Source organism: Oreochromis aureus, linkage group 19 (assembly GCF_013358895.1).
Source record: "Oreochromis aureus strain Israel breed Guangdong linkage group 19, ZZ_aureus, whole genome shotgun sequence".
Taxonomy (NCBI): Eukaryota; Metazoa; Chordata; class Actinopteri; order Cichliformes; family Cichlidae; genus Oreochromis; species Oreochromis aureus.
Window position 1 is genome coordinate 20,080,214 of NC_052960.1, and position 19,585 is coordinate 20,099,798.

At 41.8% G+C, this 19,585-nt stretch overlaps 2 protein-coding genes and 1 long non-coding RNA gene across 3 annotated transcripts; 1 reads left to right on the forward strand and 2 right to left on the reverse strand.

Moving 5' to 3' along the window:
- Nucleotides 1–628: 628 nt before the first annotated feature.
- On the reverse strand, nt 629–11,565 carry exoc5 (exocyst complex component 5). Its single transcript, XM_031759641.2, has 18 exons — nt 11,377–11,565; nt 10,890–10,984; nt 9,453–9,600; nt 9,124–9,318; nt 7,623–7,687; nt 7,386–7,414; nt 5,982–6,091; nt 5,770–5,814; nt 5,535–5,675; nt 5,378–5,460; nt 5,075–5,284; nt 4,821–4,968; nt 4,630–4,738; nt 3,442–3,562; nt 3,271–3,357; nt 3,044–3,152; nt 2,653–2,868; nt 629–1,853 (listed from the first exon to the last, which is right to left on the reverse strand). The coding sequence occupies exons 1-18, from the start codon at nt 11,401–11,403 to the stop codon at nt 1,665–1,667; spliced, it is 2,127 nt and encodes a 708-aa protein (XP_031615501.1). The 5' UTR covers nt 11,404–11,565; the 3' UTR covers nt 629–1,664.
- Nucleotides 11,534–15,795, forward strand: ap5m1 (adaptor related protein complex 5 subunit mu 1). Its single transcript, XM_031759643.2, has 9 exons — nt 11,534–11,648; nt 11,764–11,856; nt 11,962–12,622; nt 12,717–12,944; nt 13,017–13,156; nt 13,466–13,551; nt 13,658–13,770; nt 13,914–14,010; nt 14,098–15,795. Exons 2-9 carry the CDS (start codon nt 11,789–11,791, stop codon nt 14,178–14,180), a joined length of 1,476 nt encoding a protein of 491 aa, XP_031615503.2. The 5' UTR covers nt 11,534–11,648; nt 11,764–11,788; the 3' UTR covers nt 14,181–15,795.
- Nucleotides 15,683–19,094, reverse strand: LOC120434816. The gene is made up of 3 exons (XR_005609380.1): nt 18,514–19,094; nt 17,142–17,237; nt 15,683–17,046 (listed from the first exon to the last, which is right to left on the reverse strand). It is a non-coding gene; the product is annotated as an uncharacterized LOC120434816 (long non-coding RNA).
- Nucleotides 19,095–19,585: the final 491 nt, after the last annotated feature.

The following is a 19,585-nucleotide window of genomic DNA, read 5'->3' on the forward strand; positions in this document are numbered from 1 at the left end:
CCTTTTCCATGTGCCTGTGTTGGGAGTCCCTGGGGCCAGGCTGCGCCTCTGCCTTCGTCTCCACACCAGTTATCGTCTCTGGCCTGGCTCCGCTCCCCTAACCCCTTCCCGCGCCACACACATTAATCGGCGCAAAAACAAATAGTTTTCAAATGTTTGGAAAAGACCCACTGTTTGCATCAGGGCCTAACAAAATAATTTTTACAAGCTATCCAGTTGTGATTAGGGCTGAGAGAATTGAATTTATGTGGCATTGATAATATTAATATTAGCCTAATTAATTATGTTGTTTGAACTTGCACAGCACCGTGTGTACCCTCTACACAACACTAACCAGCCGGCGCTGGAACTGAGCTCTCAGCCATCTCTATCTCCCCAGCTCTCCCCCAGTCCATGACTACTGCACACAATTCATCAACTCGTAGATATCTAATCCCCTCTGGCTCTGCTCACTTCCTGAAGTCTAAGAAAGAACTTTACTCTGGTGGCAAGAATTCCTATGAATACTTGATGACTTCTATAGACAGACTGTTTCATCTCACTTTGAAAGTGACATTTGAAGAGAACTCAGCAAACTTTCTATTCACAGCTCCCCAATTTATGAAGGATATTCATAGACAGACAGTAATAAAATGCAACAGATTTTTATTGGGTCACTAATTAAGGTAAACAGCAGTACAATGAGAGCGACTTTGTATAAGAGACAGTTTTGGGCATTAGGTACACGACCCTTCGTCTTTCTCAGTGTAGAAGCTCCCTAATAAGCCCTGTGTGAAGAAGTCCCTTCTAGCTTGTTTCCTTAATCATTAGAGGTCAACACTGTAGTGTCTCCTGACCCAGAAACACTGCAGATCAGACTGACAATGTCTTTGGACCGCGTGCCCCACTGGATGAGTAAGTGTTGATCTGTGCAATTACAGTGACACATACTCAGTGACCCATCACACCAATCATCTAAGCCATAAAGAGACCACCCAAACCTACAGAGAGGTTCTCAGACCTGTTTACAGCTCGGATCACACTTCTCTGAGATGGCCTCTTGACCTGCAATTTGTGGTCAAGGGTCAAAGGTTATAGAGGTGGTCATGTGTCTCTCTTAGCCAGACAGAGCTCAGATCTCATGCTTAGTCAGGCTGTCTCTGTCTGGTTTCCTACAGTTCATTACAAGGGTAGCTGTCTGCAATGCACAGAGCGACTACAGCCTTGACTTTACAGCGTGATTGTTGACAGATTCCCTTTAAAGCAGCTTTTGGGTCCACTTCTGTGCACACGTGCAGCCACAGAATTTATATTTTTGGCACAATAAAAAAAAGTGTTTCTTTTTAGATAACCACAGAAATTAGTAATGTCCATTTACTTAGATTTCAGATATCTTTGCCATAAGGATTGGTGATAGATTAGTATTTAAAAACAATTGAAATGAAGTCAATAGACATTTAAATTTCTTCAGCTTGGAGAAATAAACAATGGAAAAAAAGGTAAAATGCACACATTCAAGGAGCACTGGCCCTTGTCTCCATGACGCACAAAGCGATCCCAGTACAGTCTGTATGCTAGGGCCAGACTGATGCATTCACTGAAGCAGTAATGGGTATCTTCAAGATGCATCATCTCATCAAAGCATAATTTACTGGACGGAGCTCAGGGAGGTGTTGAAACAGTCATTAACTGAAGTGTCTACCGAGTCGAGCTGAACGGTAATCCACTCTGAGCTGGACGAAGGCGTGCAGGAGGTTTCGGTCCAGATTGGTTAGCTGCTCACCCGAACAGACCTGCTTCAGGTTATCAGGGGCAACCACCAGGAGGTTACAAAGGGCATGGAGTGTGTCAAAGAGCTGCAGCACCAGAGGGACCTGAAAGACAGTGAAGCACAAAACTATTTACATAGTTTAGGTTTTTATGTTATTATTTAGATTAAATAAAAATGTCTAATATTTAGAGACTCTCTGTGAGAATTGCCCGTTTTTTCATATAATATAGTTAATTGTAAATAGATTTATTTAATTTATTTATTTGCTACATAACATGATACACAGGTCAAGTTTTTAAACCTCTACATCAGTGTTTTTCCCCTCCAACCTTAACCCTAGTCCCCTTATGTTTTTGTTTGAGGTAAACAAACTGCGAGCAATAGTCTACAAAAATGCCAGATTTAGTAAAAATGACACAAATTACTATAAAATGCATACATGCAAATTTATATTTATAAATGCATATTCTTTTTTTAGTCATCATAAGGTTAAAAAAAATAAAATTTTCTGAAAATGTTTTAATGGTTCATGCTTTACAGGGTTAAATAATTAAAATGAATTGTCTTGTGGACTTTTAACAGCTGTTCTGACAAAATAAGCAAATGTACACGTTAAACACTGAAAATGTACAATGCTGTTGGTCCATGTATATTTAGACTGAATGTTTAACAAAGGAAAATAAGCAATCAAATAATCAATGATGGAAATAATTCTTATTTGCCACCCTTCTTGTTTGTACTGAAAGATTAACAAAGGATGCCAGAGCCTTTATTTTGGATTGGCCTGACCAGTTTATTTAATAAAACATCCCAGGTAGAGCCTTTGTAGGCAAAGCCATGTTTGCCCTGTGACCAGTGCATTCTGGACCTATGCTCCACCCCCCACCCCACCCCACACTCACCCTGAAGTCCTTGGCGCATCGTCGGTATTCAGCCACGTCGCAGATGGCCAGCATCCCTCCCATTGAGCTGTAGCTGTATTGCTGTAGATGCTCATGGATGAGCCGGTGGAAACGAATGCCCAACTCCGTCAGCACTGTGTCCACATTTTTCCCATCCATGGACTTCCGCACGTGCTCCACCTGCCGACTGACGTAGGCACATACCTTGGAGCAGGCCTGTCAGGTGGGGGGTACACGCGGAGAAACACGGAAAACACGTTCAGTCCGACACACTATCTGTATTCAGTCAAAGAAAAACTAGGTGTGGATTTGATTTGCAAGTTTCCTTTGCTAATTTGTTTAGTTTTGAATGTGAGCTCCTTAAAGCAAGCTGAAGATTTTTCTCTCTTACTGTAGTGTACTGGATCATGACATTGTTTTCATCCTCAGGCCTGAAATCTGTCTTCTTCTGCTCTGTTGCCAAGATGTGCTTCATCTGGCCCACCATGCAGTTTAGTGTTCTGTGTGCAGCAGGGAAAAAAAACAAAAAACAAAACACCCATAAATGTCTTTTAAAACTACTTGCTATTTCATTACAGGTTTCCATCTGCACATACAAAGTATTAGAAATGCACTGACCTGTCGATTCCAGTGTCCAGTTTTACTTCCATCTGCTCTATCACCTCTTTTTTCTTGTGCAAACACTCTGCCAACTTTGGAGATGAGCTAAAAACAGATTAGGAAAGGTAAATTCGGAAAATCTTTTTACTAAGTGAATAAAAGTTTCATCATCTTTAACCCTTAACTGACCTTATCAGAGGCATGAGCTGGTCATTAAACTGTTTGTCAAACAAATGGAAGATAGAGTTCGCCTGCTGAACCACATCCAGGAAGTACAGGTTGGCATTCTTTGCATCAGGTGAGGGAATTGCTGTAGAAGAGAAAGAGAGAAAGCCAGAAAATAGGAAAAAAAGGTGGGTAAAAGCATGAATCAACATGATTCACAAAGAGCAGAAAACCACTACTGCCTGATGTCTACTTCTTGGCATTAGAGAAATATAATGCATGAAGCAGAAATTCTCAGTAACGCTCTATTTCAGTGTCAGACAGTGAGGAGAAAGTAATCAAACCACAGGGACATCAATGATCCATTTCCTTAATGCAGAATGTACCTAACGAATTGAGCACTGGGATGTACCAAATGCATGTTTAGTTCCACTGTAGCTGGCTGAAAATGATAAGCTGCTCCCTTATTATACAGTCCCATAGAAAATGTAAAGAAGTGCCAAAAGCGCAGCCTGCATGGCATCAAGGTAACTTGGATTTTTCACTTTTTCGTATGGAACAGACATTAATGGGCACATGTAACCAACCGCAGTAAGTGATGTCAGAGCAGGTGTTTTCCTCTAGGTGTCGAATCAAAAACTGAGGAGGATGTGGCGTGCCAGGTAACATACTTGATGGTTTCAACTCATGTGGAGCAAATAAGTCACAGGAGAATGATGATGGATCTTCCACATGCGGCTAACAAACTGGGATTTATTTTGCCTTTGATAAAATGATTTGTGTCTGTCACTATGTGTTAGTTCTGTAATAGACTGGTGACTTGTCCAGGGTGTAGCCTGACTCTCACCGAATGACAGCTGGGTTAGGCTCCACGTCAACACTGAATTCGATGTGTTTCCAGCTTCCTTTGTTAGTGTTTTGTTATAAATAAATGTAAGACAGAAATATTGTATTCATCTGGTTTTCCACACCTAATCTGCTCTGGTTCAACAGTTTGAGAACCACTGGACTAGACCATTATCAAAGTTTCACCGGGATGGCTGCTATTATTTAACAGTCTGCTGGCTGTTTGATTGAAAAGCTTTTCTTACAAGATGGCAAGGATGACCTGGATCATCCTTGCCAGTGTATTATAAGTTTTAGTTTTAGGACACAGCTATAGTGAACACTGCAGACAAACATTATGGTTTTAATGAGCTAAATTGGGTTTACCTGAGAGGCCAATCTCTAAGGCGTAATCAATGTGTTCTACACAAAGGTGGTCAACTAGTAGCAGGAAGATGGAGAAGGCATTCTTGGGCAGGTCAGACGGGTCTGAAAGCTGTGCAACATCAAAGAAAAATACGCATTTAAACTTTTTCAAAAAACACAAATGCAGTACAGTTAGGGCAGAAAAGCCTCACCCTGTGGCATCTCTCAAAGGCATGGCGTGTCTCCTGCAACAAATTGACAACCAGCTCCGGAGAGAGAAAAGTCTCTCCGTGGGTGTCAATGCTAGGGCCCAGTGGAAGATTGGTGCGTTGTCTGATCCGTTCCTTCAGATCTTGAATACTGTTACAAAAAACAAAACTTAAATTGTGTTTTTTTTATGTTTTTTTTTTTTTTTTTTACCAGTTAATCTTTTCTTTGTGTAAAATCAAACGTGCAAAAGTCTGACCTGCCAGCGCCCACTGGCCGTTTCTGGTGATTCTTGGAGTCGTAGTATCGCTGCAGAATCATGGCACCTCGAGTGCGAAGGTATTCTCTCTCCATGTCAATGTAACTTTCCAAGTACGAAGAAAAAATGCTCTTAATCAGCTTGGAGAGGAACGTATGCTTGTCTGAGCCCAGGTTGAACTCTGTGAGCTTTGTGGCTAATCCTGTGGTCCTTCAAAAGGGAAATAATCAGAGTCATAAACAAGAACAATGGTTTCTGGGTATCCATGAAGTGAACTGAATTAAAAGTCAGCAAGTTAATTACCTGGTGTAAAGGTCATAGAGATTCTTGAGGTATTGTTCTACATCTGAATGTCGAGTTTCGTCCAGTTTTTCTTTAACATGTGCCTGCAGACACAAAGCCAGTTAAATATAACCAAAGACAGAGTAACACATCAAACTTTTAATTTCAGTAGAAATACCTGTAACTTGTTCTCAAAGATGTTCTGGATGAGTTTGGCCATGACAGTCTCAGGACTACTGAAGACCTCGCCCACCTGCTTATTGACCCTCTGGCAGAGGACTGCCGTGTCCTCAAACACGTCATTCCTCATGTAGGCACCCTTACAAAGACAGATGACACCAGCAACATGTAAATGTCTGCAGATATTACTTGAAGCAATACTACCAAGTGTAAGAGGAACTTTACACACTCACCTCCTGACACTGCTTGATGTAGACGTCCACACAGTGTGCATAGCCCTTTAACGAAAAGACACATGCGTTACGTCACTGTGCAACAGTTCAAGGAAGTGCAAAAAATTTAAATCATACATGATTAATATGAACAGAATGGGAATCACAATTATTCTATTAATTTGACCAAAGATTAGGTCAAATGTGGACACCGAACCTATTTTCTAGGTTACCTTGAAATGTAATAGAACCGCTGCAACCTCTCGCATACGTCCAATCTCGCCCCTGCGCTGAGCTGCAGTGAACTCCTGGATTAACTGCCGCTCCAGGTCATGGTATTTACCTGGTTAGAAAACCAAACAAGCACCAATAAATTATTAGATTTTACATTATATTATTACAAAGGATTACCAGGATTTCTGATTTGACTGCTCATAAAATGTGACCTAATATTCATCTAAGTCACAGACACCAACAAACACAAGCTGACTAAATTAATGATACACAAACAGTTGTACTTCATGTAATTTAAAAAAAAAAAATCAACACAGTGCAGGCTGGAAAAAGGAATTAAACTCTTAAATTTAGTTATGCATCATAATGGCAAAAACCTTCATCAGATGAGGATGGTGTGCATCAGCATCAGCACACATCAGCACGCCCCAATTCGGAAGCCAAAAAAAGTTTACAGGTCACATCCTACATAAACATAAGTCAACTTTTACGTCCCATTTTCCTCAGTTTTCCCACACTCTGCAGTTTCATATAGAGACACCTTTATTGTGAAATTTCATTGTTTCCCCCTGGATTGGGAGACATCCAGGCCCTGAGATAGAAAAGCAACATAAAGTTCAAACAGAGTAAACTGATGATCTAAGGGTTGAGTGCTAATGTACTTTTCTCTTTGCACAGGATTTTGTGTTTATTATTCAAAAAAACAAAAACAAAAAAACAACTTCTTTCTCATTAGTCCAGGAAACACTGATCAACAAGTGTTCTGGAATACCCAAATGGACTTCAGTAACATTGACATATTGCACTAAGTTGTTTTTGGAAGACAGTGGTTTCATTTGTCCTTCCACCAGCACACTGTCATTTACTGTTTTTCTAAGATTGGAAATAAAGTTACAGAACAAACATTTTTGCAAAGTTTTTATATTTCTGCAGGTGTTTTCTGTAAGCCTTGTTTTGTTTTGTTTTTCATTCTTTATGTACACACAATTTTGCTCCTGGTCTGAACTCTGTAGTAGATTCACTACTCATGACAGTAGCATCGAGCCTGGACTGGTGACCACCCAGGTCTTCAGAAATACTTTTAAAGGCTTTTTAATGTTCGGACCCATGAAAGTTGTTGAGACTGAGGGATGGTTAAAACAAACTGTGTTTGTTTAACTTTAATCACGTTTTCTTCATTGGAGCAGTGACTCAAATTCAAACAAACCGAACACTTTTTTTCAGCCTGCACTGTGAGATTGCTTCAAGTGTTCAATAAAGGTGCCTTGGTTTTTGTAACTGTATCTCAGATGAAGATCAGATCATACATTATTAATAATTAATGAAGAAAACTTGGTCATTCCAAGTGGTTTATAATAGAAACACTAAATGCAGCCAACAGTGGATGACTGTCAAAAACGTACTTGCAATTTTTGCCTTGACATCTGCAAACCTGGCAGAGAAAAACAGTAAATCAATATCAATGACATTTTACTCTATATACTAGTAAAATAAAAAAGTAGAGGATTATATTTTTAGAAATCACATGATGCTGTAAAGATTTAGTGTTGCGATTATGCTGAGAGGAACAAAAGTAATGCTGTGTTCCTCTTGTATGTGACTGCTTTTGTCTAAAGCTGCCTTCAGGATGCCTGACTCACCTGTCGAATGGCAGCTCCTGGGCAATGAGATGCAGCTTCTGAATGATATCAGCAGCTTCCTTAATCTGAGGAACAGAGAAAAAGTGAGAGTGGGTATGTATGTGTGTGTATGTGTGTGTGAGAGAGAGATATCAGGTGATGGAAAAAGAGTGAGAGCACAGCGGGACCATGTGAGGTGGACATCCAGAGAAAAAGTGGGCAGGCCGCCGGCAGTGTCTCCCCTTGGGGGATCATCATCTTAAAGCAGCCCTCCTCCACCTTCCCGTGTTGAACAGGGAGCTGATAACAGACAGGCTGCGCTCACCTGGGCATCGGCAGCAGCAGCAGCAGCGGAAGTCCTGACTTAGCAGCACATCCAACTCTTTATTGGCATGCCTTTTCTGAATAGCCTGTAATCCCACAGGAGTTTAAATCGCCTTCAATAATCTGTCCGTCCAGGGATATCTGTCTAAAAAAAGGGGGCCCTGTCGAGAGCCGCCCCACACCCCCCTACACACCCCCCACCCCTCCTGACATACACGCTGGCTGAAAAAAAAGCCCCAGACCTACGAAAGGCCCGCCGTCCGCAACTCCTCTGTTCCCGCAGATGCCTGCCTCAGCTAACATCATTACTCTGCTCCCGTGAGGAGGATCCAGCCTTTCTGCTCGGCGAAGGTTTTCTAAGTATCTGTCCCCCAGCTAAGATTAGCTAAATCCCATGTAAGTAATGTAGCCGTCTCCCTGCAGTCAGGGTTTAGCAGCACTTGTCTCCACGCTGGCGGCCCAGCCCTCCCTTTCAGAAGGATTAGCAAAGCCATCCCCCTTCAGCTATTCACTTGCAGCTTTCCTCTTTTCCCCCTCATATGGAGGTATGCTCAGGAAAAAGGAATCTGGACAGATATTTCTGCATGCCTTTCCAGAAAACCCGCTCCATCTCCAGCTTTCGTCTCTGGGATTGACCCCCAGACACACTTCTCAGCATCCGCTAATGACATTCCTACTAACAAGAATAAATCTAAAGCATCTCAGTCTCTCTGCTGTCACTACAAAACTGCAAAATCAAACTTTTGGCCACTTGTCTAACATCGAAAAGGCCTCTGTGTAGACTGAAACTGGGTAAAAGTGTGCATATCTTTTCCCAGGATGTATGTCACCAGTGCCCTTGCGTGCACCACCTTGCTACAAGCTCTCTCCTGCTGTAACGTGACACAAAGCTGAGGGCCATCCAAATTCTCTCTCCCAGACAACCTACTGTAAGTGCAATTAGTTTTGACGTGAGCATGTTGACATCCATGCTAGTCAATCAGCCGGCTATTGTCAGACAGCAAATGACAGTTTATTAATCCAAATTAGTCGAGGGATCCAACTAAAGGGATAAACTTAACAAATTAATATGGATGGTTTACCTCGTAATCCTGTTCATTCTCACCTCCAGCAATATCACAGCAGGGGGCCCCCGACAATGGTCACGCATACACACCTCCACTGATGTGAAGGGAAAGAACATGTGCAGCATACTTACCTTCTCTGGGTTGTTAAATACATCGCTGCGTAGGTCTCCATCCAAGAACTCGTTGAAGTAGGTCATCAGACGCTGAGCTTCCACAGCTCTCTGGCGAGGCGTGTTCACCCCCTCCAGCTGGTCCCCCAGGTGACAAACCTTAGTGGCCACATAGCTGATGTGCTCGTCGAGCTCTTGGAAATGCTGAAAGGCCACCTGATATCATGCAAAACAAAGAGGATGTGAAATAAAAACACACAAAAAAAAAGTTTTTGGAATGACAGATAATATAATCGTTGACAGCTCAAGGGTTTTGCAGTGGGTGTGATTGGGCTCCGTTCACAACACACCTGGTTGCTTCTCTGCAAGTCTTGAACTTTGTGGGCAAATTCCTTGGCTTCACGATGACACTGATGCTCAAGCTTCTCCACCTTCCGCTGGATCTTCTCATCCAACTGCTTCAACTCCTCAATGTGGTTCTGAAACTCCTCCAACAGCCTTTAATGGGGGAAAGAATGCATGTGCAAATGCAAGTTTCCACTTGGTAGTTCTTCAAAAAATAACAGGTAAAAGATGCAGAAAATGCCCTTAGTTTAGAATAGTAATTTGGTACCAGAAGGTTAAATCTGTCCCACTGACCTCACAGTTACAGTTAATAGTTAAAGAATAGTGCCAGATGCTTAATTCCTGGGTCCCCAGGCTTAAGAAGCTCTGAAAACTAGCAGCTTCGTCAGCTGCATTTTAAGTGCCACCAGGACTGCAGAGCAAATGTTCTAAGTCAGCACCACATTTCACAGAGTAGGAAACATCCCAAAATGATGAGTGTATAATCTTCTGACTAATTCCCTCAGCACTGGCTATAGCTTAAAGACATCTCCCATCCTTTCCCAACAGACACTCATTCCCTGGCTGGTGACTCACAGTATGGTGGCCTCCACAGATATGTTGTCTCTGACTTGTAGCTAAGAGTATCCGAGGAGGTGGTGGCAACAGTTTGTGTAGTGAGAAGATAAGCAGGATGCATCTGTGGTACAGTTAAACTGTTGTGGCATTTCTGCTTACGAGATGCAGGCCTGTCCCCAAATATAAACATCATAACAAATATGGGGAAAAAAGATGCAAAAGACTTTAATATTTATTTCTTGTTTTTCCAACCCGAAACTCTAAATGAGTGGAGAGGAGATCCAGGTGAGCTTTGTGAAGCAAGGAAGGACAGCTTCTTTAGAAAGTCAGTCTGTTAACTGTTATAAAATAATACAATGACATAATGTAATTTAAACACTAAGATATATCGAATTATCTCTAAGTATTTTAACAGGAAGCTTACCCTAAATTATTATTAAAATATGTTTACTGAGAAAGAAGAAGAATGTTTATGTGTATTTAATGGCTACAGAGAGAAAACGGTCTTGATTACAGAGTCTAATTAACTGTTCAAAAAATGAGTGGCACTATGGTTAGAAAGACAGTATGCATGGTTAATGGAAAATCTTTATACAGCCAGGTGAGTCAAAAGGCTGTGTTTTCCCATTTGTAAAAGTTGAAATATTAATTCATGAATAAGGCATCCTTTTGAGAACATATTTATTATTATAATAACTAAAAATAATCAATTAAACTTTACTTCCTTTCCAATAAAGCTTAATGGATGGAAGGAGATCTTATACGCTATACAATCTAAAACTTTGAGCTAAAATGTGGTGCATGTAATTCTTATAAACTACGACCTTATATTAAGGATAAGAGAGAGATGCTCCTGCATATGTAATGACAAGTATCTAGAGTACCTTTTGGGGTCAAACGCCTCGGCTCCTCCTTTGGAGCCTCCCCCAGGAGTCCTCCATGCCAGCCTTTCAATGTACTCATCTGCATCAAAGGGCTCCTAAACGGGAGAAAAAGCAATGGAAGAAGCGTCAATTGGGCCAAAATAGGACAGTCGTCTACAAAAGGATGGTAAAAAATGACAAGATCGGGTAAATTGTAAAAGGTTACTAAAGTTACCTGTGCTGATTTTATTGCACAGAAACAGCCAACCACATTGCTATTTCCCTCGGATAAGCGAACTCATACAATTAAACAATACGTGTCCTCTTTTCTCTCACTTTTCTCTCACAACAACAAGAAACCAACGTTTCTCCTCAATGCTTGAGTTATTATTAATTCTTAATTACGCACTCAATTGATAAATACGGTCGGCACCGTTAGGGTACCGTTAATTGTAGTTAGCCCCTTAGCTAGCCTGACAGCTAACACAGCTACCCGTTGTCATTTTACCTCGAACAGATGAGCGGTCGTCGCCATGTTAAAGATTCAGCTGGCGGCGCGGTGAAATAAAACCTAGGAGATGGAACTCAAAGCCGGCAATAAAGCCGACTTCTGCATTGATTTGGTGGTTTCGTACAGTTTTGCCCTTTGTTGACAGCTAGCTGGTTGGTAATCCAGCTTCCTGTATGGGAGAGAAGGGTGGGGACAGCCGCTTGGAAGTGCGCAAGCGCATTTGTCAGCTGATTGGACGTAGTTGTCACATGAAACAACAAAAGCAGGAAGTAAGTAGCAAGCATCAGCGATGTTCATACAGCAAGGCAAAAAATGAATTTAACACATGCACAGGGAGATTTAAATGTGAGATTTTGACGCTTTTGGGTTCTTTTTTCCATAAAGTCGGGAGTTTACTGTAGCCGGAGAAATGACTGTACGTGGATTGTGGATTATTTCTCACGAGAATGGAGGAAATCTGTCAATACGCTTTTCTAGGTTTGTGACTTCTAATTATTGTCACATATATGCTAACATAACATATTTTTTTCGGATTGCTTGTAGATCGCTGTGTTTTGTCATGTCTTGTGTCTCCTTCATCAGGAGGTTTTCAACCGTGGAGCACCGTGCAAAGAGCCTGGCAGGTTCCTCATATGTAGCAGTCCCAGAGGAGAGTACTTTCCTGCAGCTCCTGCTCACTGAGCTGGGGCTTTCAGACTCAGGCAAGAATTATGTTGCCCTCAGAGATGACTGTCTTTACCGTCCACGGTCACCAGCCCTGGAGCTGCATGTGGATGGACCTGGAAAAGGAATACTTTGGCCTGTGTTGACTGTCTCGCAAGGGCCTCTCATTCTGGCTTGCCTGCCTTTAGTGGATGTCCCTCCTGATCCGCGGCCACCTCTGGCCAGTTTGCTGTCAGTCTCACAGGGTCTCACACTTCTGGCAGGCCTACAGACTTTTCTCCTCGGCTCAGGGAGTAAGCCTGATAGTGAAGGGCTTGGCTCTCGTCTGGCAATGTTGCCTTCGGTCCTCCTGCAGGTTTGTCCACTTGGCACACCCCTTGATGTCCCCCTACCTGGGACACCTGCTACACCCACAGCGCCCACTTCTGCTGGAACTCAGAAACAGCCAGCCTGGAAGACAGGACTACACCGAGGTCGAGCTGTGGTTAACGTTGGACTGATAGAAACTGTGCGGTCCATGCAGTATGGTAATCGAAGCAGACAGGACCTCTGGGATGTTTATGGCACTGTGACATGCAAAGTAAGTCCACAATGTAAATAAAAGTGATTAATGTTATAACTTCTGGAAATAATTTATTTAGGATTATTCTACATTTCTACCCTTCTTTCAACAGTGTGAAGTGGAGGGGGTGCTCCCAAATGTGACAGTGACTCTATCACTGCCACCAAATGGTTCTCCACTGCAGGACATCCTGGTCCATCCCTGTGTGACATCTCTGGATTCTAGTATCCTGACTGCCAGCAGTGTGGATAATTATGATGGCTCAGCTTTCTCCGGGCCATACAAGTTTCCCTTTTCCCCTCCTCTAGAGCCCTTCAGACTATGCAGCTATACTTCTGAGGTATGCATAGAAATTCCTTGCAGATATGTTTTCATTTTGTAAATTTCTGCTAAAGTCTTAATTTCTCACCAGGTTCCTGTTCCACCCATACTTGGTTCATACCAACTAAAGGAAGAGGAGAACCAGCTTCGCGTGTCAGTAACCCTCAAACTTCATGAGAGTATAAAGAACAGTTTTGAGTTCTGTAATGCTCACCTGCCATTCTTTAACAGGTAAACTGCACAAAGTTCAAAATCATTATTTCCTCGTGCATTTTTGTTTATAGAAAACTCTTCTAAATGTTTTTAAATCTAATTTAGGAGAGTTATAGTCTCTTGCCTGTGTGTGAGAGACTATTAAACAAACTGCATTGTAATTCATTGCACTGTGTTCTGTAACCAAGGTTACAAAAAAAAAAAAAAGGCTTCAACAGCAAGTCTCAGACTTGAAATTATTGTGCCTGCCAAGTTTTTGTGGAACTCTAATGTCTTTGATCCGATTTGATTGATTGTCTGCATACTGCCTCTGTGTGCACTGTGCAGGGATCAAATGGGTGTTGTAGATATGAAGTTGAGCTCTGGACAGTTGGATGTTTCAAAAGAGAAAAACCTGCTTGTCTGGATCCTGGGTAAGCGTTATGCTTCAGACTGTCCCTATAAGAAACAAAATCACTTTCACTGCATCTGCATACTTAAAAAGAAATGGATGACTATTTTATTCTCAATGATATGTAGGGCAAAAGTTCCCAAAGTCTCGTGAGGTTACGATGGAGGGTAAGATCAGCTTTTCTGGACCAACACCAGGACCTTCTGACCCACTCTGCACAAAACTTACTGCTTACGTCAAAGTAAGTTATTATGTTTTATAATTACCAGTAGCCAAGGATCGTCACACATACTTTACATTATGGTCTTCATGTACTACTCACATTAATGTGAGACGAGATAAAAAGATTTATTACTCATCATCCAGTGGCTTTTTTCTTCACAGTTGCATTTCAAAGTGCCTGACATGACGTTGTCTGGGTGTTATGTTGACCAGCATTCGGTGCAGGTTTATTCTTCTGCCAAGCCACGGATTGTAACATGTAAGCTTACAGTAAAATTTTTTTTGTCAAAATATTTGTTGCCTGTCTCTTGGGTGACCCTGACAACTGTGTCTGTCCTGTCCTCAGCCCGAGAACTTCAGTCCAAGGAGTACTACATATGGAATTCAACAGGTACAGCTCCAGTATCCTCTGGACAGATGATGATGTAGCATGGATTCACAAAGAGGGGCTTTGTGGACACTGCACTGTGTATTAATGAGACTGAAAATACTGTAATGCACACACAGTGACGTATGATCCTGGGTCCTGGGTCAGCTGAAAGTAAATAATTTTGACCCAGTTAAATTATTTTTGTGGTGCCCTGTTTTACAGGAGAATTATTATCTATTATCTACTCACATGTGCAAAGGTACTTCACAATATGCAAAATTCAACTGGATTATTGCTTTTAAAGAACTACCTGCACCTGCAGTTCAACTTCTTTTATCCCCCAGTCTTCAGTCTGCCTCAGATATATCCCATTGCAGACACAAGGGCCACCCCTTGCTCTGACAGTCGCACTTCAGTGACTCTCCATCAGCCGGATAATTAGCAGCTGGGGCCTTGTCATCAGCTGTTGTAGGCCTGGAGTAGAGGGGCGGCTGGACTGTGAAAGGGAAGCCTGATTCGGCCAGTGTCTTGGCGACAAAAGCTTCTCTTTTGAGCTGGCAGGAGTCCACACCCATACCAATCACTGGCCCCCACCTCTTTTGACCTCAGCTTTGCCCTGTCAACTAGTAGCTAGCTGAAACACACAAACTCTCCAGCCTGACTGTGATTGAGCGCTGACCCTCGGGCCCTTCGAGACTTGAAAGCTGTCGGTCTCATTCTGTGAGCAGGACCTGTCTAATTGGTGAAAAAGTCACAAGGATGGTAACTGTTGGGTTGCCTCTCGAGGTTGCAGAGGAGGTGTTTTAACTAATTTATTGTACAGCCTACAGTAAAGAATTTTGATCTTTTATTGATGTAACACAATCATCAGAGTAGCCCTCTATTTATGCTTCGATGCACAGATAAAACGGCTCAAATCTGCGTTTGCTTCCAAATGCTTCCCTCAGTTTATCAGCACATTACCTGAACTATGCATGTAACATTCTACTACACAAGCTCCACCTCTGTGCATTAAGTTGAATGAATAACTAGCCGATGAAGGGTTAAACCAGAGGAGATTGTGTCCCAACTATTCCGCAGCAGCCAGACTCCTCTGAGTGGCCTCATTGTCTGCCATTGGCCTCTTGTGCCCCTTGCTGGTCCAAATGCTACATTCTCACGTGGATTTCCACTCAGAAGGCTGACCATGACCAATCCTCTGTCAATTGGAACCAATTGCTCACACGGCATCCTTCACCTTCTTTTTATGTAGCAGTATGGAGTGGCAGACACCGAGACCTCTCGGCTCTCCCCCTCCACGATGATTTGGCTTTAAGGCCCAGTGTGTGTGGTTAGCGAACTGGAAAAGGAGAAGGTTTTTTTTTTTTTGAAGAGTTGGGCCACTCTAAATCTCCTCAGTGTCGCAATATGTGGTCAGTCTGGCTCCTCAAGTCTGCAGTTAGTGGCCTCTCACTGGCAGACTTTGCTTTGTTGATTGAATAGCTTGCTAAGTAGATGGACTCATTTAATGTGTTGCTCTGCTCCAGTGCCTTCTGTCCATACCTCTGGGCATTCAGCTGAATTGTTTCTCATTGTTCACTTATTTAATATGTGTTTACTCTTGCATACATGCATACAAGATTTACACTTTTGTCCTGTAATAATCAAAATAAAAATCATGTGGGCCAAACGCAGCATTTTGGATTGTTACAAATCATTTAAAACATCATGAAGTTTGGATACTAAAATGTTTTTGCACACCCACAAAAGAATTTGCAATTAAATGCCAAAAAATGTTTTCCACTTCTCTGTGGATGTTTGAATTACTGTGTGTCCCTCAGCCCAATAATGACACCCAGTGGCAGATTACAATAAAAGTCACATTAGCATGTATTTATGCCTTTAATACATTTAATAAAGTACATTTCTTCTGTTTAAATAGTTCTACTCCACCACTGCAAGATTATCACTGCTGATTAAATTCCTCCTGCTGTGTAGTGTTCATTTAACATGCTGTGCTTGAGGACCAAGCAATTGAAAGCTTCTGTTGCTCCAGGTGTTTGGTAGGAGTCCAGTTCCTCTCAGCCAGTCTAAGTCTGCTTAGAGTTGGCCTCAGAGAAGCCACTTCATAAATAATGGTAGAATTACCAGTTTCCTGTTTTCAGTCTGAGTGTGCAGTTGCTTTTAAATAACAGAATATATTTGCAGACTGAAAGTTTTGGGGGGGGTTGCGCTAATTTTTATCCCAAATGTCTAATAATGGACCAGAAGCCTCAAAGCAAGTTGATTTGAATCTCTTTGAGCTAAATAGTTCATTTTTGGATGTTTGTTGTCAGTATTGCAGGGAGGCTAAATGAGCGTCAATGTTTTTCTCACATCATCGCATTTCTTTCACCAATAGAGGGCGCCATAAACTCAGTCATGAAAGCCAGAACATGCAGTAGCTTCCAAACATCAAAACTTTCATCATATTGTTAATAAAAGTTGGTTCCAGAACACACATGGCAACTTTGTTATCATTTCTGAAAACTGAAATTTGGTATGATAGCTTAAAGATCCTGCTTCTTCTTCTTCTCCTGCCTATCTGACCGTTTCATCCTGTGACCTCTGTGCACTTCAGCTCTCTGCACCAGTTTCTCTTCAGTTGTCCACAGTTTTCTATTTTGTTTTGCTGTTTTCAAAAACATCTCCCATGTCCAGTTTGTTGTGTGGTTCTTTCCTTTAGTCTGTGCTACATCATGAACTCTGTCTTCTTTGACTGTATGGTCTAACTTGCGTTGTAGCTGTTTTTCTGGACAAGTTACACTTCAAAACCAAAGGAAGGGAGAGATATTGGCTCCAGAAGTCAGCCGGGGTTCCCATTTCTTGTGGTCTCATTCCAAAAGATGTCCCTCTCAGTGGGTCTTCTCACGAGTTTCAGCTTCTGGATGCCTTCTGCATTTGGATCTCCATCGAAAAGGACAAATAAAAGAAGGCAAGTTAGGTTGGAATACACCACATTCAAACAGAGTATGTATTAGATCAACAATTTCCAAGCCTACCGTTAAATGTGTAGACTGTATCTTATGTCTTCTCTGCTGCCTGACAATTTAGAGGTGAGCTTGAGAGGCAGCTCTCTGAACCTCCAGAAACCTGCCCTAGAAAGGGTTAAATAAACTGGATATTGAAATCAACTAAGGTCATTTACTCCAGCACTGTAGTGAATTATAATAATGAGTTATTTGTACTTTACTGAAATATTTCTAGTTTGTTCTGCTGCATACTTCTGCTTCACTGCCAGGAAAATTCCTATAATGTCTCTAATACTTATGTGGTATTAAATGCTCAGTATTTTCATATTGAGGTAAAGATATTTCTAATTAAAGGAACTGACCCATCAGTTTTTGTTGTAATTGGTGATTTGTAGGTGATGGAAGAGTGGATGCTGGGTTTAAAGCCAAACACTCTAAAAAAAAAAAGAGTCACACAATTGTGGAGTTTATGCTGTTATTTGTTTCTGCAAGTTTGCATCTCCTGGTGGGAGCTTTTCTGTTCTCTGTAGCCTGAAAATAGATCCCGTTGAGGGCCAGTCATGGCTGTAGACCACCCCACTTTCCACTCTACTGGCACTTTAATCAGATCCACTGGGAGACAAGAGGAAAGGCTAAGACTCACAGCTACCGCTCTCTCCCTGCTTTCCCATCCACCCCATTTTTCTCCCCTCTCCAACTCGCACTTAAGCACCGTTGCACACTGTTAGTAAAAATGTATGATTTGAATTATTGATGCTAAAGATGCACTTCACCTCTTCCATACTTTGTCAAGATGCTTTACCTAAATTACTTTGCTCGTGCCTTCTTGGCCGGTTGTAAAAAAACGGTGGACATCCCCATCTGTGAGGTCCCTGTCCTATAAAAAAACATCAAAATTCCTTATTGGAATTGTTTGACATAGCATGAAGGTGACAGTGGGTTAGCAGTGATATTTTTATTTTTTTTTATTTTTTTTTATTACAGTGGCAATTTGATTGGCAGTGCTTGTGGCCAATTTGAAGGGCCAGCAGTTGCAGTGCCTGAGGAGAGATAATGACGGGATGTCTGGGTAATAATCACAACCAGTCAGAAACAATAATGCAGAATGATGTCTCCCAGAGTCCCAGCGCAGATGTGAAATGTTTTAAAAATGAACCAGGCAGCACGACTAGTCTGTTTTAGTTAAATATATTAGGCAGCTAATTTTGCCAAGCTAACCCAAGGTCTTCTGGGTGGAGGAGAATGAATGATGCTTAAATTGTCACTTTATTTTGATGGAAAGTTCCTGAAAGCGTGGGTCTTACAGCACACAGACACAAAATCAGTATCACACAGTAACACATAGTGATGAGTAACAAAACAAATAAATCATAACTGGGAATGAAATTTGGTGCAGACTGACCTGAAAGCAAAGAAAGAGTTATTTCCTGCTTCAGTGGAGGAAAGGTTGTTCTTTTCTCTCCCACAGATCCTGGTGGCAGCTCCACAGCGTGTGGCAGAACAGGGACTGTCCATTGTGGTTTTGGCTTCTGAGTCTTTTCTTGCAAAATATTACATGGGCCCACTTTATGCAATCCTGGTCTGGAGTGTGTAGAGCCCATTGTCCTGCTGTCTGTCCAAGAAGCTGACACTTGCAAAATACTTCTTGGTCCAAGCTATATATGTAAAGTTTAATAGTTACAATATCTGTCTTAAAGTTGGCTGTTACTAATGACCTCAGTCACATGATGGCTCTGTGAGCGTAGATCCACTTGTGTTAATATTTCTGTTCCTTTTTGCCCTGTCCTATAAAAATGTCAGTAACTTCACTTTTAAAGGAGTCTTTTCAATTTGCATCATTTGCTTCAGCTGCTTCCAAGCAAACCCAGTGGTCTTCACATCTTCAGCGCCTTTCAAACTTATGATTTGTCCTGGAGCGTTGTTGTGTGGCGCCCAAGTAAAAATGCAATAACACTTTTGGAAGAAGTGGTTAAAAGAGTAGGTGTACACTCCATCCCAACCTGACTTTCACATTATAATGAGCTAGGTTTCTATGGCAACTCTCCCTACAGGTTACTTTGTAACTCATAAGTTAATGCTTGAAAGACTCTGTTATTTTCCTGCACCCCCTTTGCTATCTGAAAGCCCAGAGGGGAGCAGAGAGGGAGCCAGGTTTGTTGGGAAATTGTTTTCTGACTGAAAAATATGACTCCAGTAGAGCTCATAAAAGCACCGGGGTAGGAAAAAACTGTTACAGTCGTGGTTCTTATTACACTGCATACAGGAGTTGTTGTGCATTTTTTTCTGTGCTTGGTAATATTTGGTATTTTTTTAAAGACTGGTATTGTTTTTGTTATCATGCTAGCAGCATGGATCTAGGGATGGCAGTCCCAGTCTAACAGTGTGTTGGTATACTGCTTTCACCTGACTGAAATATTGTGTCAAACAACTACCCAGTGTGATTTTGCAAAGCCACTTGTGGTACCCAATTTCAT